This window comes from Hippichthys cyanospilos, chromosome 3, assembly GCF_059441005.1.
Source record: "Hippichthys cyanospilos isolate Australia breed blue-spotted pipefish chromosome 3, RoL_Hcya_1.0, whole genome shotgun sequence".
In the NCBI taxonomy this organism is placed as follows: Eukaryota; Metazoa; Chordata; class Actinopteri; order Syngnathiformes; family Syngnathidae; genus Hippichthys; species Hippichthys cyanospilos.
This window is the reverse complement of record NC_142371.1, coordinates 4,928,154-4,946,586: the sequence shown is the minus strand read 5'-3', so window position 1 is coordinate 4,946,586 and position 18,433 is coordinate 4,928,154. Positions and strand designations below refer to the sequence as shown.

At 37.0% G+C, this 18,433-nt stretch overlaps 2 protein-coding genes across 8 annotated transcripts; one reads left to right on the top strand and one right to left on the bottom strand.

Moving 5' to 3' along the window:
- Positions 1-32: 32 nt before the first annotated feature.
- Positions 33-3,356, top strand: LOC148425568 (sister chromatid cohesion protein DCC1-like). 3 transcript variants are annotated; one of them, XM_088409599.1, is made up of 10 exons: positions 33-314; positions 403-571; positions 928-1,062; positions 1,246-1,336; positions 1,436-1,574; positions 1,714-1,766; positions 1,833-1,990; positions 2,074-2,222; positions 2,447-2,491; positions 3,288-3,356. In XM_088409599.1, the coding sequence occupies exons 1-10, from the start codon at positions 145-147 to the stop codon at positions 3,334-3,336; spliced, it is 1,158 nt and encodes a 385-aa protein (XP_088265725.1). In that variant the 5' UTR covers positions 33-144; the 3' UTR covers positions 3,337-3,356. The 3 variants fall into 3 exon arrangements, with proteins under 3 accessions (XP_088265725.1, XP_088265724.1, XP_088265723.1); XM_088409598.1 differs by lacking the exon at positions 3,288-3,356 and having other exon boundaries at positions 34-314; positions 1,836-1,990; positions 2,447-2,781; XM_088409597.1 differs by lacking the exon at positions 3,288-3,356 and having other exon boundaries at positions 34-314; positions 2,447-2,781.
- Positions 3,357-3,736: 380 nt separating this feature from the next.
- On the bottom strand, positions 3,737-17,637 carry LOC148425567 (carboxypeptidase Q-like). Of its 5 annotated transcripts, none has more exons than XM_088409596.1 (11): positions 17,503-17,595; positions 16,955-17,081; positions 15,739-15,948; positions 15,397-15,513; positions 14,339-14,546; positions 14,035-14,242; positions 10,231-10,342; positions 9,232-9,323; positions 8,447-8,542; positions 8,101-8,255; positions 3,737-4,202 (listed from the first exon to the last, which is right to left on the bottom strand). In XM_088409596.1, the coding sequence occupies exons 1-11, from the start codon at positions 17,503-17,505 to the stop codon at positions 4,145-4,147; spliced, it is 1,386 nt and encodes a 461-aa protein (XP_088265722.1). In that variant the 5' UTR covers positions 17,506-17,595; the 3' UTR covers positions 3,737-4,144. The 5 variants fall into 5 exon arrangements, with proteins under 5 accessions (XP_088265722.1, XP_088265718.1, XP_088265719.1 ...); XM_088409592.1 differs by having other exon boundaries at positions 3,745-4,202; positions 8,150-8,255; XM_088409593.1 differs by lacking the exon at positions 17,503-17,595 and adding an exon at positions 17,181-17,451 and having other exon boundaries at positions 3,745-4,202; positions 8,150-8,255.
- Positions 17,638-18,433: the final 796 nt, after the last annotated feature.

Here is an 18,433-nt window from a genome sequence, read left to right as displayed (position 1 = left end):
TCAGTTTCTACACGGATTTAATTTTGACGTGACACGTTGTTCAGCTTCCTGTGAAAAAAAACGAAGGCGCGAACTTCTGATGACAAGCCAAGCAGCTCCTCTGACATTCTGTACTAGCAGTACTAAATCTGACGTCTGTTCAAAATGAGAACTTTGGAGGAGGTTCGGGCGACGCTTGAAATCGCCAAGCTGAAAGAGGAAGATCTGCAGAAAACTGTTCACTGTTTGTCTCTGGGAGAGAACGTTTCAACTGCAGACTACTGTCTGATGGAACTGGACGACACGCTATGCAGACACATTGAAGCGGGTAACAGGTGGGATCAATGTTTGCCGTGTGTCATTTAAACATAAAATATGTTCAGTAAGTGTCCGTAGACCTGACAACGATTTTCTCTTTGGCAGCCTCGTGATCAGAGGAGACAAAAATGAACACGCCGTTTTGTGTAGCGGCGACAAGACGTACGATCTGAAGATCGCAGACACGTCCAACCTGCTGCTCTTTCTGCCAGGATGCAAAACACCTGATCAGCTCACGAGTATCCAGGACAACACGCATCTCGTTCATGCTCAGGTGGGATGACTTTCGAAATTCCATTGCATGTACGGTATTGCCATCAATACAATTCAAATGACTTAAGGCGCATGACAAATCTTCTACTGTAAACTGTTTTGATTTCCAGTCCCCTCCTGTAATCTCCAACTCTAGACCCACTCTAGACGTAAAAAAAAAAAAAAAAAAACTTTACAAAATTTTTTTTTTTCCTTCTCAAATCCGATAAGATGAAAATGAAGTGATCAAGCCCAAGTTTCGATCACTGGATCCTTAATTGTTTATTCATGTAATATGTAAGCACAACTTAAAAGAGTAATAAAGGTCATACAATTCATTCAAGCCTTCATCTCTTGCCTGTTCCTCCCTCTTTGCAGATTTGGGGTTTTTGCAACAGCTACTGGGAAGTCAGGAGGCAGCGCCCTAAATTGAAGAAGCTGCTGAGGCTTTTAAGAGAAAACCCATATCAAGGACCTGCCTTAGCAGGGCTGCAGGAGAACACCGAAAACACAGTAACATGCTTTTTCTCTATAAACCTGCAATTTTTTTTTTAATGTAAAGTTTACATTGATTACTTCACAGCAACACACTTGACACGTTAGGATAGTATTTCTTTGTTGGACTGTACATTCTTTTACACACTAGATACAAATATGCAGGACATGACTTTGAGTATGCATATCCCTCATGTGTAGTACACCATGAATGATCTGCTGGAGACAATTCAAGCCAGTGAAGAAGAGCTCAAGAACCACTTGAAGGCCATCCACGCTTGTCAGATAAGTGGTAAGAGTTAGAATATTAACACAGTTAAATGAATGACACTGTCAAGTGTTCCTCAAGATTGAATAATATTAAAGGTGTTTAGCCTGTGTGTTTCTTTAGGTTGTTGGCGCTTGCTCGACAGTGACTATGAGATGAAGTTGCTTGGTCATGTGACTCAGCTGGTGGACTCGGAGTCATGGTCTTGTAACAAAGTTTCGCTTCAAACCTGCCTGGAGGAGTTAGGTCCACTTGAGCCCAGGTTAGTGTCAAATGTCACTCAAACTTTGTTTTTTAATATATATATATATATATATATATATATATATATATATATATATATATATATATATATATATATATATATATATATATATATATAAAATGTGTGTCGTTAACAGAGAGATGATTGAACATTGTTTAAACTGCTATGGGACACGCTACATTGAAAATGGTGAGTACCACATTTGCACAATCTGTAGAATCGGGAAAGAGTTTTACATATCCACTTGTCTCCAAGCAGAAGATGTGTTTTACGCACTGGATGAGCATAAAGTTTGCCGGGCCACTGCACTCATGTTGCTGAAGAATGCCATCAAGTTCAACTTGAGGGAGTTTCAGGAAGTATGGCAGCAGAGCGTACCAGATGGCATGAGCACCAGCTTGGACCAGCTCAAGGTTTGGGATCCAACCATTACATTTTTTGTGTAAATAATGAATCAATAGTAGAGAATGATGGCAACGCTGTACTTCCTCTCTAGAGTGTGGCCCTGGTGGACCGCACATCCCGCCCTGAGACTATATGCCTTCTGCAAGTAGAAGACCTCCCAGAGGATACATTGGAACGCTTTAATCATCTCTTCACACTGCGTGAAAAATGGACAGAAGAGGATATTACGCCATATATAGTGTGGGTATCATCTCTCTTATATGAAGGTAAAAGATTTAATTGTATGTGACATTTAGAAGAGTTGTAGGCCTTTATTGTGAGGACTTGGGACTGGCATACATCGGCATGGCAAAAACAAAAACAAAAAATGTTTTTTTCTTTTTTGTCGGTTCAGTGTGTTTATTTCGTTTTGGTTTTTTTAATTATTTTTACTGCATCACATAAGTGTCCTGCCTGTTTTCCAGTGATCTGTGTGGAGAAAAACAGACCACAGGAGCCCTATTGACCAAGTATGCTCGATCTTCCATGCAAAATGGCATTAAGGTGTTCAACTCTCGAAGGCCTGTTGCAACTTGAACATCGTTGTCATACCTTCCATCAGTTTTTTTTATTTACTACACATGTTTATAATGTTTGATACTGAATTTTTGAGTTTATCCTAAAAAGTTGTTGTGGGTATTCCATTCTTTCCAATTTTAACTGTTGGTGTATATTTGTTTTAATCATAAATTGTTGTTGTTTCTTTACTTGAGTGACTGAAGTTTATTACGCTCGAAAAATAAAAGGAGCGGACGTTTAATGGCTGTTATTTGGCTGACTGTCCACAGGGTGGAGACATTTGAAGAAAAATCACTGAAGCTTTAACAGTTTAGCAGGGGGTCTTCAGCAGCACCAACTGATTAACTCGTAGCGTTATGTGATACTTGAGTTTGGGATCGATCGATACCACGTAAATGCTGGTGCCAGTATCACCGATGTTAAGTTCTTTTAGGTTGTGAAATATGGTATTTTAAGTCGGTTTCCCATTGATGTATATATTTGTTTCTTTTTTAAATGGAACATTTTTGTTAACCATAACCTTAAATCTTCTACAATTATCATTAATTAAAAAAAATATAGAGGAATATGGTGAGGTAGGCACGGAGATTGGAATAAAAGCAGGACTACATTTAAGTACACCTGGGACTGAAATGAAAACAATGTAAAAAGCATGGATTGTGTGAGGGAAATAAATGCAAATGTTCAAGCTTAATATTGATCCAGATTGACGCCCCCCAATGAAATGATGTCTGTTGTTTTTGTCAGCATGTTTCTGCAGCTCATGTCAGCACTGAAGTGTGACTCATTGAGCTGAAACATCCAGCCTGTTTCTCAACTCACATAATGGTGCGTGCGTGAATCAACCCATGAGTTCAGCACACACTGACAAAAAGTGACTTAAGGCCTGTTACAAGTTACAACAACTTCCAATGCACACTCACAGTTTCCAAAGGACTTTTGTCTCCATTGGTTGACCTCATCACTGATGGGAATGATGACTTTGAAATAGATTGGGCAATTGTGTTTTATGCAGGCATCCCTGACAACCCAAAACAAGTAACGAATTATGAAGTCTAAACAGAAGTTTTTTTTGTTTTTGTTTTTTTTTTTACCTGCCATTATATTTTCATCTATCATCTTAATCACGTCATAACCAATTTAATTTATCAACACTTTAGTCAGACAAACCTATGAGAGCACTAAAATGGGAGTTATGATATGGTGATGAATGGCCGTTCAAAGCATGGGTAGTTTATTCATGATAAAACAATAAAAGTATTCTTTGTAACATCTCATCACCATTTCTGGTGATTATATAAGTTGCACTTTGTTATTTTAATGAAAGATAAAAATAAAAAAAACATGGAAAAATAAAAAAATAATTTGGGTCACATTTAGGTCTTACGTTATGTGCAATGTTACTTTTTTATAAGGCTTTATATGATACTCTGCTCCAACATCACCAATATAAAAATATCCATTGCAGGTTCCAAGAATTCAAGCGCCTTCCTTCTTAAAACTACCTAGGCAGCATGTCCTCGAGGTCTGCTACCACATAAGCCACCACGGCCCACAAAGCTGAGCAGAGGTCCATGTCTCGAGGGTTCTGAACTGTCATGGTATCAGCTTCTGTGTGGTGGAACCAAAAATATCGGCTGTCGGCCACGTGGAGGCTGGCACCTGGATGATGGGCAACACAAATAGTTGTTAGTGATGACTGACTGACAGAAACAAAAGGCGAATTTCACATGTGGTTGAATTTTTAAAAGATGAGAGGGAAAAAAAATATTCAAAGCCACTTGGTCCTGTGTGAAAAGATACAACCCAAACATCAAAAACGGTTTTCAGTTTTTACACACATTTCGCAGTAAAAAGCAAAATCAAGCATTTTCTAGATACTGCCAATGAATCTTTCACATCTCTGTGAAAATATTTAAGACCACTCTCCTTTGCACAATTGTGTTGATTCAACATTACTGGAGGCTTATCCAGCTTGAATGGTTTTTAGCATTTCAATTTCATTTGAATCCGGACTTTGACGAGGCCGCTCCAATAAATATGGATGTTACTATTTTTTTTAAGCCATCTAAGTTTGCTTGCGAGTATGCTTTAGATTGTTGTATTGCAGCAGAACCTTAAGGTGCTTTCGACTTGAGGTCACAAACTCATGGTCAAACATTCTGCCTCAGGACTTCCAGGTGAAGAGCAAAATTTGTGGTTTCATCAAACACGGCAAGTTGTCCAGGTTCTGAAGAAGCATAGGAGTCCCAAACAAAATATTCTCTCAAAAGTTTGGGAAATTGTGAACAAAATAGGTATTTTTTTTGTTGTCTTTTTTCAAGACAAGCCTTTATGTTTGTTTTATTCAGCAGTGGGTTTTGCCTTGGATGTAATTTCTACTCAGTCTCTTTTTTTTTTTAGTCACAAACTGTGACCTTAACTAAGGTGAGGAGGCCTGCAGTTCTTGAGATGTTTTCTTCAGTTGCTTTGTTTCCTCCTGGATGAGTCGTTGCTGTTTTGGTGTAATTTTGGAGGGCTGGCCACTCCTGAGGAGGTTCATTATGCATTCTCCTTTTGCGGATAATGGTTTTCACAGTGGTTTTCTGGAGTCCTACACTTTGAGGAATTTGTGACCGTTTGCATACTAATGAATGTTAATTACTCCTCATCCGATCTTTAATTTATTTAGATAGTGGCATTTTCTAGCAGCTTTTCGAGATTCTTTGGCTGACTTCATTTTGTCTGATAACTTCTATTTAGGTGATGTCTTGACTGAACAAGTCTGGAGGTAATCAGGCTTGGGTGTGGTCAGTGAAAATGAACTTAAGCTTTCGGAAAAAAAAACGCCACGCTCAATTCATGATTTCACAAGAGGAGTCATTTTTCAAAAAGTAGGCTAGCTTTGAACTTTTTTCTTTAATAAAGAAAACAATTTTAAAACCCAAATGTATGTTTAATTGGATGTGTTCTTCAAATATGTATACCTGTTTGATGATTTCAAACACTGAAGTGGGGAACTACAATTGCAATCAATTTTTTTCAACTCCCATTTCATTTTAGACCATTTGGCAAAATGTACAATTCTTCAGCTGTTTGTGATAAGCAAAGTAGACACGAACAGTTAAAATTGTAATATAAAACTAATATTAATAAAATGGAATGTTTTGTGATTGAAACAGCAGTATGTTTGTAAGAAGAACAATGATGCATATGCTGAAAAGAACACCCTGCCTACAGTGCAGCATGGTTGTGGCCCAGTGATGCTCTGGGGCCGCTTTGCCGGTTCTGGCCATGTGAAGCTGATGCATGTGGAGGAAACAATGAATTCATTCAAGTATCAGGAAATCTTAGGTAAAAGCATTGTGCCGCCTGTGAGCATGCTGCAACTTGACTGTCATTGGACCTTCCAACAGGAAAATGATCCCAAGTATAGATCAAAGTCCACCAAGGGTTGGTTTAAAAAAAAAAAAAAAGAAATGGAAGATTACAGAGAGGCCTGCAGTCGCCTGATTTGAACCCTATAAAAAATCTCTGGTGGGATTTGAAGATTGAGGACCATGGCCCATGTGAAATGGGCTAAGATTCATCAGGAACACTGTATAAAGGATGCTGGACTAAGCACAGTATTGAAGATGTTTTTCATTAAGGTACTAAATGAATGAAGACAGTGATCTACAGATTGCATATTCAAATACTTTTGTTTTTGATTTGATAACTACAGGCCAAAGTGGGTATGTGCCTTATATATATTGCACATACATATAATGCAACAGGTGGACATGCAATAGCACAAGCCATCCAGACAGTAATGATGTGAGAGCTCAGAGGCTCTCAATGAAACGATTTAATAAAAGGTTGGGACCCCTTTTTTGTTTTTGCTTCTTATCTGATGGATGGATGGATGGCTGGCTATATTACTGACAATTGCAACCCCTTTTGTTGTTTCTTTTTTTTTTTTTACAGGATGAATGTCTCCATGAGTGCCACAGCCACTGGATCTATGTTGGGTACAGAATATATGTTTGGTAGAATATATGACCATGATAAGAGAGTAAACTCATAAAAACATGCCTTAGCAAAAAGCGGACAAAATATTGAAAATTAATGGTGAAACATTATATGACATTAATAAATGTTATCATAAAAAATACATTCCTTGCACACCTACTGACAGACAGGCACACACAGACACACACACTCCTTGTTTGTAATCTTTGTAATGAAATGAAGAGAAGAGCCTATGAACATCGGTACAACTTGGTGCAGCCGTCCTCTTTTGCAAAAGATTGCTTTGAATCAAGTTCGTTTTTCAAGTTTTTTTCTTTTCTCTGGTTTCTTTTGATTGATAACTCTGATAGGTTGAACTGAGACTGCAATAGTTATTAAAGCTAGCATTTTGCATTGAATTTGCGTCAAAATCCTTGTAATATCAGTTCCATTGCACTACATAAGCCGCCACTTTGTAATTTGCTTCTTGCAAACAGCTGAGAAATGTTTGCCACTAGGCCTAATATGCAAAGGATTTTTAACTGTATGCAAAAGATAAGAAATGTGAAAAGGCAAATATTCTATTTAAAATCTCCATTGGCTTTACGATAGTGCGAGTTTACTTTATTCATCTTTCAGGAAGGTGCGTGTTCGCGTTCTGATTTGGAATGTATTACCACATAATGCATAAACAAATTCCGTACTACATGATGAAATGAGGGAAAGAGTGAGGTCTCTGTACAAATGATGTTGACACATCCGTACTCTCGTGTCTGTGCTTCAGCAGTGGGAACCTCAACCTCTCCCCAAGATACATGCAGCAGCATTAGAGGTAACGACTGATGATTGAAATAGTAAATATTAACTTCATAATGCTGTGAATCTTTAGAATGTTTTGACAGTGTCAAAAGAATATGACTATCATTTGTGGCAGCTTCACATTAACCTGTGAACCACCCCTTTGATCAATATAATAATAAGTCCCTATGGTGCACATTGTACAAGTAACAATATTCAAATTGTTTTTTATGGCACATACAGCTAGCCGGGTTTTGTGCATGCTAACTATATTAGGGACATTTTGTTCCAGGTGAATCTTCAGGGGGCAAAAAAAACGAACCATCTAACAGTTGGACAAGTGCCTACACACTTTTGGAGAAATTAAGTTCACAAGAAAAAGTTATGGTGTGTTATGGCACTTGCATTCCCTCATAAAATAAATGAAGCCATCATTTGGCATTAATAGTGTTACTGCTTTTAAACGATCCAGAATGCCCTTAAAATGGTCGCATTGAGCCTCTGGAGGCAGTCCAAGTGCGGCCAATAATTTTTTTTCTTGAACTCAATAGTTTTTGTTGCAGACAATTCCTTAACCTTCGTGGTTTATTTGAGATTTTGAACTAGAATAATGTTGACAAGAAGCTGTTTTATAGCCCATCTAATTTTACATTCATTTCCCACAATGACATCCAGATTCCAGATGTCTATTTTTCTGAAATTACTTGGAAGCAGCAAAGGAAGTGAATCTCTGTGCACAACACTTTCAAAAGTAATAATATATTCCATCACAACACAAATTAGGGTAGAATACTTCTCATTTCCCCATGTAGTGAGTAATATCCTGCTGATTAAACTGTGACCTGGTACTCCAGCTTGCATCCAAGGTGAGATGTCCGTCCCCTCTCCATGCGTCTCCAGTTTGGTTGTATTGAGCGGAGCTAATAGTTTGACAACTTCCCCCATCACCTGTTGGTACACACAAGGACAAGGTCTCCTAAACTCTCTAAACTACATCTTAATACAAGTTGTAGGTCAAAATTGACCATCTGGTTTTTCATGCTTTCCTAATATTTAGTAGCCTCTGTTTTCTAGGGTATTTAAAATGACAGAATACATTATATAAAAATGTTTACATGGTTGCGGTGTAAAGATCTTACCTTTTGCGCTGCAACACTGCCAGTAAACTGCAGGGCCACCGGGGTGAATGTCCCCATGTCGGACTCCATAACCATATCAAAGTTGGACAGATTCACCTTGATGAAAAAATAAGTTGGAAGGAGTACACAAACAATAGCGGCAAACGCCAAAAAAAGGGTAAAAAAGAACACAGGCACAGATAAAATCAAACATCAAATAAGATCAAATGTTTTGCGAAATGACTTTTGTATATTGTCGAACCACAATATATTGCATATACTTGATAGTCTTGCTTCATAACAAGTGCCATAATAGATTATCAAGTATGCTTTAGGAAAGTACAGAATCAAGTTTGACTTAATTGGTCTGAAAATGATTTATTTACTAAAGTAGCACTACAGTGTATCTTTGTCCATCTACCTACACTATACGCCAAGAAAATATGTCTGTAGTTATATAAGCAGACAATGTAATGGTCTTTCTATTCTAGTTATCCACCTTTTATGCCACTTCTATTTGATGGTGTGGAATGTGATGTTTTATGTCATAAAATATGGGCCTTGGCACTATAAAGGTTGTGAAAATCTAGTCTAAAATATGACAGAGCGTAGTGTGAATGGGGAACTGGATGCTGTAGCTAACATGAAGCCAGTGCTGATATGGGATAACTTAACCAGACCATGATAGCGGCACTAAAAAACAATACTAGGCAGCCTACAGATGTTTTATTGATTTCTATAGCTCTGCTCCCTTTCATTTTGAAGTGTCTTTTTTTAATATTCAGAATTGCAGCAATATGTAAGACCTTATGAAGATTGTAGTACTGCTGTGCTCCTACTCCACCCTGTTCTTCACCCGTCCAAAGCACTGTGCGCATGGTCCTCCTTGGACGTAAACCTGGAAAGGGAAGAAGATACACATTAAGGATATCATGCAGTAATATTGTGCCACTTAACAACAAATGCGTCCTTATAGGTTTATACTGGATGCATTGATTTTACATTAAAAATAAATTAGCCTATTAAGATGTTAAACTACTTGTTAGTATGTCCGCCATACAGTGCAGATGTTGATACATTTTCTTAGCAAGCTATCTGAGGAGTAAACCAACGACAAGCTCATGAATGTAATGCTCGATGAATTCTTTGATTCATTTCAGATTTGAGTGGGAAAGGTGGATTCTAACTCGGCAAATTTCTCATTCTTGTTCATTCATTATCTTAACCGCTTGGTGTGATTGGAGCCTATCCCTGCTGTTTTGGTCATAACTTATACCTGCTGTTTTGGTCATAACTTATAGATTTTTAGGGGGTTCAATTACTAAAATGATCTTACACTCAGACTATAAATTAAAATCTGAAACTAGACTCAGATAGAACACATCTTGACATGACAGCAGGAGAGCTTGAATTGACATTTCAGCGAGATGTTTTTTTTTGGTCCTGGAAATTTATGACCATTTGTCCAACCAATAATGACATGCCATATAATGTCATTTTTCGAACTTCTCAATGTCACTTGGCTCACAGGTGTATAAATAAATAAAAATAAATAAATAGGCACATAATACATATTTCAATTACGTTTGAGAAAATTCAAGGCACACAGCAAAAACACCTATACAATAAATAGTTATACAAGCACTGTTGCTTCTTTCCAAATATGTGTGATGTGAGCTGTTTATCCAAGATTTTAAAGTGCTATATGTACACTATTAACTCACAGTGAGAGAAATAATCATAAGTAATTATTTACTCAGCTTTGTTTATATGCATTTGTAATTGGTTAGCTTGGCTCGGCTCACCCAGCTGTTTTATAAGTGACAGGGCTTCCCAAGAAACCATGGCTCCGCCCCCATCATCCATAGCACCCTGGCCCACATCCCAACTGTCCAGATGACCACTCAATAGGACAACCTAGCACATATACAGTAAGTAAAAGTGATTAGCTCTATGTAACTAGCTATAAGGTAAACAGAGGTATAAACATCATTTCCAGTAAGATTATGTTACACTGAATTCCAGTCAGTGGGAAATGCAGGACAATGTTTGGGCAAACAAAAGTGTGGACCATGAACCTGAAACATTGAACCACTGTAAGAGAAAAACCAACAAAAATAGGAACAAAGACCTTGTTTCGTAATCAAAAAACAAACAAACTACACATTGAATCTCAGAGGTCAAACAAATATATTGGGTTGTTCCCATAAAAAATAATAGAAATTGAAATAAAACATTTTGGGGTCTTCAGAAAACTTCTATTAATCATGCAGGCAAAGTATTGTCAGTGGGAGGATGCCAGGATGTCCTTAGTGGGGCCATACAGGCAAGCGGGAGCTACACGCAGCCAAGGGGAAACCAACGGCTTCTGCATATGAGGCGGACGTGCTAACCAGTCTTCCACCATGCCGCCCCTAGTGTCTTTAGTCATTTTAAATACAATGAGAAAAAAAAGACAGGCAGGAATAAGAATATGGAACTACTGTATGAGAATAAGATATCCTTTTCCATAGTAAATAACAAGCTTTTACAAAGATGGCTAGTCGAGCCATTTATAGAAGTCAACAGAAACCACAATTATAATTGAGTGTAAAAGATGCTAAAAAGGGAGTTAGGCAACAGTCAAAGCAATTCATTCCTGTTTGACAATTGACTGACTCAGCTACGTGCTGTGATTCACTAAACCTCAAATCACACACAGACATCGTTTGCTGAAACGACAAAAGTAAAAATTCACAAACTAGACATGATGTAATTATGTCATGCATTTCATTTCCCTTTTCTAAACTTACCGCACACAAAACATTTTGGGCTCTGTCAAATCAATGTCTGAGGTCAGTTTTAAACATTAAAATGAGCAGGCCTTAACTTTACTGGAGCTATACTGTAAATGATTAAAAGATGGCATAAAATCATTTCACAATCACAGAGAATAAATCATTCAATCCCAAAGACATTTTTTTAAGAGTCCAGACATTCAATCTCAGGTACTTTTATTAAAAGGAAAAAAAAAAAAATCTCTCTCTCCTGCTGTGTGTGTGTGCTGTGTGTATGTGTGTGTGTGTGTGTATATATATATATATATATATATATATATATATATATATATATATATATATATATATATTTTTTTTTTTTTTTTTTTTTTTTTTTTTTTTCAAAAGTGTCTGTTTAAAAGAGGGAGGGTCTAAACATGGCTGACGAATTTAGAAGAATTCATTAATGAATTTACTACCTAAAGTGATACCGGCCATTTCTATATACCTTTTGAAAAAAACACTTGAAAAAAATGGAAAAAGATATAAATAAGTAACTGGGATTGACTGTCTGCACTCTCACATTAAAAAAGGCTTCTTTGGGATTGATTGAGTTAATGAATCAACCATTGTGGTTTCGTCAGGTATTCAATCCAGATCAAGATGTACAAGTATTGTTGACAATAAGTCATTAATGGACATGCAATCGATACTCACTGGGCTCCTACAAAATGTGATAAAATAAAGTACAATACCAGTGCCAAAAGGTTAACCTTCACAAAGATAAGAGTACTTAGAAAATGGTTATTTAGATATTTCGGAAGAAATTATCTGTTTATCAAGTCCAACCCATATTTCTCAGTGCGCAAGTATGAGTCATCTCAAAAGATATGGACAGGACATTTAGTGCATGTTGGCTCAAGTCGTGGTATGAGGTGATATATGATTAAATTACGATGAAGCAAGGCCACATTTTATACCTAATCACCTTAACTGATGGAGTACAGGAGTAAGTTTTAAAGTAAGTTTTAAAGCAAGAATTACATTACTGACATATACCTTCACATTGAAAAACAAACAAAAAAAAACATCTGTGAAACCACAATTTCAGTCGGGACGCTGTGTAAATTGTAAATAAAACAGAAAAATGATTTTTAAATTTCTTTTAAACTACATAGAAATCAATACACTACAACATGTTTTATTAAAACTGATCTTTTTTATCCCTAAAATATCAACTATTGTTTAATTTGACGCATTCGACACGTTCCAAAATACAGCCATTGTGTTATCTTTTCTTTTACCAACATTCAATAAGTGTTTGGGAACTGAGAACATGGATTATTGGAGCTTTACAAGTAGAATTATTTCCCCATTCTTGCTTGATGTGCTCCATTTAAGGCACCAGTCAAATGGGGCGGGATTGGGGGATGAACTGAATTGTGCAGCCATTTTATAAATCAACTATTTGTAAATCAGCTAAATTGTGAAATTGAAGCATTACACAAGTGGCAGAATGCTGGATGGATGGTTTAAAAAACATGTTGACAATACTTTGTGGCATGTATGCAAGTTGAGTACAGGCTTTGAAGAGTTATTGTTTGTCTCAAGCTATGCAAACGTTTGTCAAAACATAATTTACATTGGTTATTTATTGTAAATAAATCAAATCTTTATATAAATGTTTGTTGAATTTGTAATTTTGTTTTTAATTTAGATTTTTTGGGGGGCCATTTCGTCCAGCCCTCGTAAATAGAGGGGCAAACGAGAGGTGTTTGGTTGTTTGTGCAGATGCATAAAAAGCGAATGACCATCATGCTTGGATGAACCTAGGCAATCAAAAAATGGTTTGCTGCCAAAAAGGTAAACCTAGAAATCTAGAAAGTACAGTTTTCATATGGGTTCAGGGAATGTTAGGCGAGAGCTCGGATTCAGCATATCAAACTAGCTAAAGTATGCATTGTGTTTGCAACAATACTTAACCATGTGTAATGGGTTTTCAAAAGATCAGGCTCATTTCTAGGAAAACAAAATTTTTGATATTTATATATTCTAATTCCCTTTAAAACAATATATATTGCACAGAGGTAGCTCAAAGACTGACATAATTATAGCAATTTCAATGTTGCCAAGTTGAGAACCGTAGTTTTGACAAAAACACATTTTTATATTTGGTACTTCATGTTTCAATGGTATGCATTCTTTACTAATCCCTTATTTTCATACACTTTGGTTAAAATTTCAACCATTCAACTCCTGGGAAATGAAAGTTGAGACCTGAAGGAGGTTGTTTTTGTAGAAATCCCAAAAATGGGCATCTATGTCAAAAAGTTGTATTTTCCTCAATGACTCAAAACTAATCACTGTATGACATAAGCTTGCTTTTGTCAAAACGCATCAAATATATATAATATGATATGGATGGAACACTTAAAAATGTGGTAAAACATTTTACAAGTGGTGAACACGTGGCCTAGTCCCATTGAATTGAGTGAGTGAGTGAGTCCTGTCTTTCAATATATTGTTATTAATGGAAATCACTGTTTTCATTCACATTTTACACAATATCCTAACCTCATTGGAACCAAGCTTTGTATTTAATGCACAAACAGCAAATCTGCACAAATGCAATTTTCTGTTATTTGTGGGGATAAACAGTACTGTTCATAATTACCCAGATGATCTCATATAATACCTCCCACATGTAGCCAACAAAAGGAGGGAACTAATTAGTGAAGTGACATACAGTACTCATTTGTATGTGCCACCCAAGTTGATTAAACATTTAGAAAGCGAGAAGGATTTTGCACCCATTTCAATAAACATGGCTGACAGACAGAAGAAGAGTGCTACCTGCTCAGGGTACTGCCAGCCTTTTATCTCAGCCACAGTGTTAAAGGAGTCTGCATCTGGAAGAGTCTTGGCGGCCATTGTAAGTCTGACGATGATCCGTTGTCCCCTCTGCGCTATACGCCACATCAGCTCAGCATCCTCCATCGTGATGCATGCTGTAGGAATGCGCTTGACACCATCCTGGTAGTCTTGCCAACCTGTGTGAGGACTAAAAATGTAGAGCCCAAGATAGATTAAACATTTGCTTGAAAGGAGAGAAAAAGCAAATGTTTCACTAAATGCATGTTTAGAGGGAGATGAGCACCTATTAATTGAGAAGGGAGTGATTGATCTAATGAGTGTGGCCACAGCTCCGACTTTTGATGCCTCAGAGGCGCCGTACGCACGGTATGCCACTGTCTCGCCGTAGCTGATAAATGGCTGGTTGAAGACCACAATCTTCCCCATGGCCTCGCTGGCTCGGCTCTTCAGTTCCTCAAAGGATCTAACAACCAACACCTCTGCCTCAATACCTTTAGACAGGGAGGGAAAAAAATGATAATGCACATTTAAAATGCACTGCTATATTCACAAAAAGATTGCGCGTCTTTTGCATGGTGCAAACCGGTAGAAATTGAGCAAATGGACAGCAACTAAATCACAACGCAGGCGTCAATGCATCTTCAAGGTGCTTGCAACAGATTAATGCGGCTTATTGAGGAAATCGCTTATACTATATGTTCATAAACTCCAGGATTTGAGATTTATATTAACATTAAATTATATTAGTGACGACAATCTCATTCACACTAGCAGTTAAGACCAAAAAAATCACGTTGTGACTACTTCATCTATCCATGAGAATAATAATAAACATAATAATAATAATAATAATAATAATAATAATAATAACAATAAGAATAATCATGCATTTTATTTAAAGTTGGGCATGTTACTTTGCCTCATGTAATAATCAAGATGAAAACAGGTGCAAACTGCACTCAAGGTGGTGTCAAACTTTGTGGAACGTGTTTGTACTGGCATGTCATTAGTACAATATCTTTTGTGAATAGGCCATTATGATAGAGCAAAGTGAGGGTAGAAATGTAGTGCAATTAAAGGTGGGATCAGCGGCCGCAGTTTTTTCTTTGTGTATTTGGTCCGGAATGCTTTATAATCAAATCTGTCTGATTTAAGCAAGCAAATTTTGTAGGATATCTGTAGAAAAGAGGCTCATCATGATACAGCCAGCCACTGTGCAAACACTTGTTATTAGATGACACGGCTGTTTAATGAATCACTAAAAAGAGGTAATTGTGTGAGGAAATACACGAATCAAAATCACTTTCATAATGAAGTGATTTTTTTTCCGTGACGGCTAACCTTCAGGCGGTGTCCCTACACTGCTCCCGAGACCCAAAATAGCCAGATTCTTGGTCCTCGGCAATGTCATCACTGCACTCTCCTTTCCTCGAACCCAGTGTGGGATTTTTACCGGTTCTGGTGACGTAGAACCAAAGACAGACAGACGGACACACACACAAAATAATTCTTCATTCCCATAGAGTAAAGGTAAAGATGATGATACAGGCAACCTTTCTCCCTTGTATTCTTAAGTGCATCATAAGTTGAAACTCTCACAAAGCACAAATTTTAATAAGGCCGTAAAAATGCAGTCATGTGATGGTCATGTATTCAGATGAACATTAACTTAGCATTACTCACCGAGATGTACATCCAAACCATCCAGCGTCATAGCTTTGTACATATACTTGATAGCCATCTCCAGGTTGAACGAGCCGCTGACACGGTTCCCGATGGTGTCAGTAAAGTCGGCGAGGCGTCTGTAGGAGCGGTTCTGCGCAGCGCCCAACACAGCCAGGTCGATGATCCTTTTGGCCACATCTGTGTAGCTCGCAACTTCTGCTGCCACGTCTTGAGATTGCAAATTAATAAACACAACAATTGCAAGCACATTGCAACCATCAAAGCACAGGTGTCAAATTAAAGGCCTTAAAGTGCTCCGCAAGTAGTCCGTTAGTTTATGTACTTAAATTTTGTGTTTCTGGAGAAAATCTGTACCAAAGTTGCAAATTGTCTTCATATTGAGAAGCATTTCAAGCATATTTGCTACCGATACAGTGCAATAGCTAAACTATTTTCCTTGACTGTTGATTTCGAAACCACCAATGTGTTGTGCATATGTAATAATGTCGTATGATGGTGCAATTATACTTTAATTTGGTATCAAAGTCATAACCATAGCAAAGAAATGAACTGCATGTGTTTCTTTTTATAGAAGCTGATTACATAATTCAAAATCTGAAACGAATGGTCAATATCATTACAGTATGATTTTATCCCTCTTCAGAATTACTGTTGTAAAATTTAGCAAAGAAATAAAACTTTCCGGTTTTATTAACATAGGCCAAATATTTGCACACATACCAATACAATAATAAATCTGACATTCATGTCATTTTATATTTCATTTCATATACTGTACACTATTTCACAACGTCTTACTGTTTTCCTAACTACCATAATTAGTGGTGAAAATTATTTGATATTTTGACCATGAAAATTCTGTTTTCATCATCATAGTGAACATTTTGCATGTGTGGGAAATTGCTGTCCACCACCAAACTCGGATGTATTAGGGACATTACAACTAGTATTTGTCTTTTTTCTGTTTGGGCGAAAAGTGGACTATTGCAAAATGAATAATTGCACTTATGTTTTCTAATTTGCATTACATTATGTGTTGGATGCTGTCAAGGTTAACATGGCTACTCAATCATAGTAAAAAAACAATCAAGCTAAACTAGCTAATTTTAAGAAATGGAGTATATACAGTAAGTGGTAATAAGGTTTTTTAACCTTGGGCTATGGAAGAAAACAGAATAATCTGCCTTAATTTTTGAACGAGGGCTAATTGTACCTTTCCGAGCAGTGCTGTTGAATTCATATCTGATCATTGTTAAACTATTGGGGCGCCCGTCCAGGAATTTCAGCATGGAAGTAGCCACAAAGATGAGGAGGAGAGACAGTCTATCACGCCGTGCCATCTGAGAAAATACAGTTTGCCACAATACTGTTAGCTATCAAAACAAGATGTGCGCAGAATTCTTCGAAATAGTAGCAAAAAAACCAAGAGATTCGTGTACCATTAGTTTGTACTTCCCTGTTCCGAGGACTTAACAGTATGCATTTACAGTAAGAGGAACTTCGACTTACTGAAAATAAGTGTAATCTTTCACTTCCACTGAAACGCCAAAAAGAAAGTTATAGAGAAACGAAACTACTAAATTACACCCGCAATAAATTCATGCAAATGTCTGTTAGATTGTTTGTTTTTTTATAAGGATAAAAATCAAGATCACGTCCATAAAATTAATCGAATCACTGGAGGACCGCGAGGTAAATGGCAAAATGACAATTTGACAACTGATCATGTTTGGTTTTAAAACTGAGTGAAAGAAGACAAACCATGTGACAAACCCCGCTTTACGTTTTGGGGGAACACCTAAGTCTTTAGACAGAGAGAGAGAGACCCCAAAAATGAAAGAATGAATGTTTACCACTTGAGGAAGTACTGCTTGAGGCCACCGATTGCTAACTTCCTCTCGGGACTTTCAGAATAAAAAAAAACACGTTTTATAAATCCTCCGCAGTAAAATATTACTCAAAAAAAAAAAAACTTGCAGTTCAGAAATACAGAAAAAAAATCAAACAAAAAACAGTAAGGGCAGAGAAAGTAACGAGATATGCATTTAAAAAAACACTACACACGGGATTCTGAAGCATTCAAAATTGGGAATGTAAATCTTATTCAAATAAAGGCATGTTCATTGCATAATAGTGTAACATGTTCATTTATTAATGTAAAGTGCCCTCCACAGATGGTGGCACCCCTGGTTAAATTGGTTTTAAAAGCCTTAAAGTGACAATATGTAAGATTTAGAACATTTATCATAAAAAAATGAATAAATTAACTTATTATACATTTAAAAAAAAACTTGCAAATGAATGTGTTCTTAAGGACCAACAGTATGTTTTAAATATAATCATTGGTCTAGTTATCATTAAATTATATTACACAGGGGGTGGCACTCCTCCAGAGGTTGCCATGTCTGTTATAGCTGTGGACAGCCGGAGGAGTGTGTATTTGCGCTATGCGCCTAAAGCGCCCATGGGCGCATGTAAAAAAAATACACATACCCCCTTTAAATGAATTACATTTTGATGGCAGAAGTATACTCTCATTCTGACGCTATTAGGGACACTTCTTTAGAGGTTCAGTGAACGTAATTTGAGAAACACTAGCTGGGAAAATATAAAAACGTAAATATAAAATTGGACACTTTGTACACACCACGCTTCAATTAATGCACAACCCCCCTTCAAATAAAAGAGCCAC